The 5,977-nt window shown below is 42.4% G+C and overlaps 1 protein-coding gene across 1 annotated transcript in view; it reads right to left on the bottom strand.

The window, feature by feature from the left end:
- Positions 1-6: 6 nt before the first annotated feature.
- The window catches only part of mea1 (male-enhanced antigen 1), a gene marked incomplete at its 3' end in the record, with an annotated part of 12,303 nt that continues 6,332 nt past the window's right edge, over positions 7-5,977 (bottom strand). The window contains exons 2-3 of the mRNA XM_020520308.2: positions 1,380-1,479; positions 7-107 (exon numbers count right to left, since the gene is read on the bottom strand). Of these exons, the coding sequence (XP_020375897.2) occupies positions 7-107; positions 1,380-1,479 (201 nt within the window). The remainder of the gene's footprint in view (positions 108-1,379; positions 1,480-5,977) is intronic.

Genomic DNA, 5,977 nt, shown 5'->3' with positions numbered 1-5,977 from the left:
AACGACAGACTGCCACTGTTCATCAGAGATTTCTTGGGCCCACGATGGGACTCCCAGGCTTGGGATCTTGATTGCAGCCATGGTCCTCTTCACCAATTCCACATGTTCTGCAAGATAAAGACATATCTAAGAGTTGGAGAAGCTAGTGATAGTGGCGTACAAAACATAACTTCTAACTTCAGCCTCTCTCCCACCACTCGGCCACTGGTCAATCAAGTTTTATTTTTGTTAGAGAGAGAGATATAGAAAGATAAGTGCAGGTGAGAAGGATATTCTGATCCATACTTGTTTCACTTCCAAACTCGACAAAACTATCACATTTTAGTTAGCTTCCAACTGACATTTACTCTGAACTTATCCAAAAAATAGCTACTGAGCTCATAATCTTCAAGTTCTGTTTACCCCAATCTTGCTGACTTACACTGGCTCCAAGTCCATTCCTTCTCTCTCTCCCTCTCTGGGTGATTTTAAAGGGTCTACTTTCCTGCTCTCTGGGTGTTTATCAACATCTATACCCTCTGTATCTAAGCAATTACAATGTCTATACACCACCCACCCCTCTTGGTGATTATCAAAATACACTCCCCATCTGTCTATCTCTCAGTGATCATCAGCGTCCAATCACCCTCCCTCTGAGCAATTTCAGGGTCTACACCCCCATCTTCCCCCGCTCTCTAGTTGATTATCAAGGTCTATTTTCTTTCTCTCTCCCTCGGTGATTCATAAAATCCCTATAGTGCAGAAAGAGGCCATTTGGTCCATCAAGTCTGCACCGACCCTCTGAAAAGCAGCCCACCTAGACCCACTCTCCACAACCCCACATGGGGTTTTTACCATGGCTAACACTCATCACAACCACCACCAGCCCACCACCCCCTCACCAAAAAAAAAGAAAAAACCACTCTGGCCACTACAGGGTAACAGTTGGCTAATCCAACTACCTGCACATCTTTGGACTGAGGGACAAACCGGAGCACCCGGAGGAAACCCAAGCAGATACGGGGAGAACATGCAAACCAACTCCACGCAGACAGTCGCCCGAGGGTAAAATCGAACCTGGGTCCCATGCTGTGAGGCAGCAATGCTAACCGCTGAGCTGCTTGTGTCAGAGTTTATCCTCACTCTCTATACACTTCTCAGGTCCTATTCCAAGCCCCCTCTCATGATTATCCCCTCTCTGCAAGGGATCATCAGGGTCTATTCCACCTCCCCCACCACTAACTGTGGGCAATCATCAGGGTCTATTCCCCCTCTATCTCTGGATTATTATTGCTTCTGGATAATTCTGCGCACTCTCTGGATGATTATTGGTTCCATTACAGCACCTCTCTGTGATTAGCTGTCACTATTTTACCCCATTCCCTTTACTGATGGTGTACCTGGGTCCATGGGTATAGACTGCCGACTGCTTGGAGTTGCTCCCTCTTCCTCCTCCTCGTCACTGTCCGCTGGTGCTTCAGGGAGATAAAGTCGCAATTCCTGAAATGACCAAATGCAAGGTCAAGAATTTATCCAAACTGCTTTGAGACAACCATTTGCTCTATCTCACAGTTATTAAGTAAATGATGAGTCATCACTAGAACCATATGATAGTGGGACTGAAGAGTTATATTAGTGGAACAGGTTCAGCTTGTTACCTGACCTTTAGAAAATTAAGCAGAGGTCCAGGTGAAGTGTGGAATATTATTAAATGATTTGATTGGATAGTGTTAGAACCCTCATTGATTTTTCATTATTCTTTAATCAATTTTGAACTGGAATGAGTTGGAAATGACTGGTAGTCTTTGAGACAGCTTATGGTAAAAGGAAAAGAACAGACCAAACAACCTGTGTTTGTTTGAGAGGCCAGGCCTGGAGGATAATTGCAGTCTAAGCTTTACTTAAAAAGGTTCTAACAAACACAGCAACCCAAGAAAAAAAAAGTTTAAACAGATAGCAGAATTTGGCTATTAACAAGATCAATACCTGGGATTGAGTCCAGCAAGTCTGGTAGAGACCCTATGTTTAAGCAGATGGTAGTGGTTGAATGGCGAGTGAGATTGCAGGAGGTGTCAGTCAGTCTATCGGAACGAACCAGAATTCAAGTTGTTTTTTGTTTGACATGTGTTTCTAAGAGATGGTTCTGGGCTGCTGCTGAGACAGTATGAAGAATTGAAAGCCAAGTCAGAACTGTTGCGGTCCGCTTTGCCTGGGTGAACTGAGAAGGTGACTCTGATCTCTTAAAGGGGAGGTGATGGCCTCGTGATATTACTGTTTGACTGTTAATCCAGAGACCCAGGCAATGTTCTGGGGACCCGGGTTCAAATCCCACATAGCAGATGGTGGAATTTCAATTCAATAAAAAAAAACGGAGATGAAGAGTCCAATGATGACCATCTAATAATTGTCGATTGGTGGGAAAACCTATCTGCTTCACTAATGTCCTTTAAGGAAGGATAGATGCCGAACATATATTTCATTTTGTGGGAGAGACAAGAATGAGAGAACAGTTTGAAAATAAGGATTCTCCCATTAAAAATAGAAACAAGGAGAAATTGAGGTTGCAGACTTGCTCGCCAAGCCAGTGTGTTTGATTGCCGACGTTTCATCCCCCTGCTAGGTAACATCGTCAGAGCGCCTCTGGTGAAGTGTTGGTGTTCTGTCCTGCATGTTATTTATATGGCTCGGTTTGTGGGGTGGTTGGCATTACTTCCGGTTCTATTTCTCAGTGGTTTGTATGTCGGGTCCAGCTCAACGTTTTGTTGATGGAATTCCGTTTGGAATGCCAGGAATTTGGCTTGGCTTGAGGAGGATCGAAGGACAGAAAAGTCTACTCCTGCTCTTGTTCTGCATGTATGTTCATAATAAGGCATATTATATAAAGATGTTAAGGGTATGGGATACTAGTTTCCACAGCAGCCATGATCTCATTGAATGGGGTTACACAATTTCCTGGTGTCCCCAGGAGGAAGGACGGTTGAAGTATATAGTGTCAGTGAACTAGTAATCCAGAACCCCAAACTAATGTTCTGGAATCATGGATTCAAATCCCATCATGACAGATAGGGTAGTTTGACTCAAAGATATCACTGTAGATTGGGTTTTTAAAACCCATCTGGTTTGCTAATGCCTTATTCCAGTCTGGCCTGTATGTGACTCCAGACTCACCCTACATAAGCGACTACGATGTAATCCTTCTCTACAGCATGATAAATAAAGCTTTGGAATCGAAAGAATGCGAAAGGAGATGAAAATGAGAACTTGAACTTGAATTTAAAAGAAGAAAGACAAAAAGAGGTTAGAGATCAGGGACACTGACAAAATTCTGCAGCTAACAAAACACGTTGGATGCTAAAAAGACTCTGATACAGAAAGTATTAATCATCTAAGGTCTAACAGGAAATTGTTTCAATGTGTGCAGGCCCTACCATATTTTGAGCATGATGTGGTGGCATGATTTACGTCATTAGAGGAAACAGTAAAACAAATGTCGTTGCCAAAGGAAAACTGGACATTGCCCATTGCAAAGTAAGTTAATAGATGGAGCACGAGAAATTCAAGTAGCACTGTTAGAGGAGGTTTCTATGGATTACGACATACTTAAAAACTGAGCTTTGAAGCTCTGAAAAATAATGCTGTTGGAACAATGTAAAAAACTCTTTTCTAATAAAACTGTTATTCCTTACATCATAACTGCTACTACATTATACCCCACACAGACAATAATTAGCTGATTCATAAAACAAAACCTTTTCTCCATTAGCCCCATAAACTTGAGAAGGCCAGGGTTTAGGAGAATGAAAGGAAGGCAAGTAGTCAGAGTAAAGAAAATACAGGTAGGAATGCCCCAAGATCCCCTCAGATCAGAAAGCAGGGTGCTGAGAGTAGAGATGAAAAATCAAAGGCCTAAATGTTTCCATTGTAATAAAGTGAGACACTGTTCAGAATGCTGCAAGTTGCACGGGAAGCCTATGCACCTACTAGGGCTCCTAAGAGTGAATCTGAAAAAAGGAACTCAAACAGAAAATATCATGAAACACATTGTAAGCTTTACTACAAAGAAAACTGGAAGTAAAAACTTCATTGAGTGACGGTGTGGTGAATAGGGTAGGACAATTTAAAAGGTTTCACCATGACTGCTCTGCTACTGCTTAAACCATGACCTGCTAGTACTATTTTTTTTAACCACCTATGCCATGATTAACAAAAATCAATTAACCTGTTTGAAAATTAACAATTGATCTAGCATCCATTGCTGTTTGCAGAAGGTAATTCCAACCTTTCCCACCAATGTGTTTAGAATTATTTCCTAATTTCACTCCCAAAATATCAGGTTCTCATTTTGACTGTAATCACTCATCTTGGACACCATAATCTTCTAAATTCCAGAGACCACAACCTAGTTTGTGAAATCTCTCCTCAGAGTTTCACCTTTGAAGTCCAGACATAATTGTGGTAAATTTACATGCATTCCCTCCAAAGTTAATATAACCTTGCTATGGTGTAGTGCCTGGAACCTTCTGATGTAGTCATACTCAATCTCTATTATTGAAGCATGACTTCTGGCCCTCTGTATTCTAGTACCATAGATATATAAACCAAAATTTTAATTGGTCTTTAATTACTTTTTGTACCTAGTCATGACATTTCAATGAGCTGTGTATAGACAGACTCCCAGGTCTGTATGGTCTGCATTGTTTTCACTGGTTCACAATTTAAGAGAACACCGACTTTTATATTTTTATATCTAAAGTAGATTATCTCATTTGCCTACATTGAAATCTATTGCGATAGTCTTGCCCATTCTCCAACTAATGTCTGTAATTTTATGCTTTGTTGCTTACAGTATAAACACTAACCATCTTTGTGTCAGCAGCAATTTCAGATATGCACTTACTACATTGAGTCATACAGCATAGAAATAGACCCCTTGGTCCAACCAGTCCACACTGACCACGTACCCAAACTAAACTAATCCCACCTGCCTGCGCTTGGCCCCATATCTCTCCAAACCCCACAGCAACTCACGTACCCATCCAAATGTTTTCCAAACGCTGCCACTGCACCTTCATCCACCACTGCCTCCAACAATCCATCCCACGTGACCGTTGCCAGTTAGTTCGTGGCAAGGTGTAGACCAAGTCTTGAGGCGATCATTGATGCCAACAGGAGGTTCAGAGAGTCAGTTGAAGATCTTTTTTCTTGATAGCAAATCCAATTCCATGTGTCCTGCGTAGATCCTTAGGTTTTCCTCTCCAGAAAGCATAACCACCACTTTCTTCCTTCAGCTGCCCTTGGTCTGCTCTTTGAGTCTCCTGCAGGGTAGCCTGAGTCATAGGCAACAAGGGCAACTTTTCATTCTGGAAAACTGTTTTGCTCATTATCAGAAGGGTTCATACATTCCAGGTTCCAAGTTTGATTTTGGTTAACAGACTGCAGGTGGAGAAGCTAGATACGGCCTTCCAACTAGGTTAGAGACAGAACAGACTAGTTTTAAGGCACCTTTTAAGCCCCTTCTCCAATGCAGAGTGGATCCTGGAAACAGCTGCTCAATAATGAGGAAAGCTGCCAAAACGGTCTCTTCGAAGAGCAAAATGACCGAGTCAAACTCCACCACCTACATACCAGTACAAAGTTAAGAACTTCCAGATCCCACAATCCTGTCCCCATCACCTCTGCCAATCGCCAGAAGATTGGTGTTGTGTGTATGGGGAGGTTGAATTCCTTTTAGGTAGACACCTTGTCTGGGACATCTTTTAATGCAGGGATACTGTTGCATATTAGCAGACATATTGTCCTTGACACAAGATAGTTCCAGTTCCAGTTCCAGTGGCAAGGAAACCTCGAGGACTAGCTATTTTCCTACTACTGCAGCCTTCATCCAACAGTGCATCATTAATAACAAGGTGTAGAGCTGGATGAACACAGCAGGACAAGCAGCAGAGGAGCAGGAAAGCTGACGTTTCGGGTCTAGACCCTTCTTCAGAAATGGGGGAGG

Source organism: Rhincodon typus, unplaced genomic scaffold (assembly GCF_021869965.1).
Source record: "Rhincodon typus isolate 14 unplaced genomic scaffold, sRhiTyp1.1 hic_rhity00000960, whole genome shotgun sequence".
Taxonomy (NCBI): Eukaryota; Metazoa; Chordata; class Chondrichthyes; order Orectolobiformes; family Rhincodontidae; genus Rhincodon; species Rhincodon typus.
The sequence above is the reverse complement of the archived record's forward strand: the minus strand, read 5'-3'. Positions and strand labels throughout refer to the sequence as shown.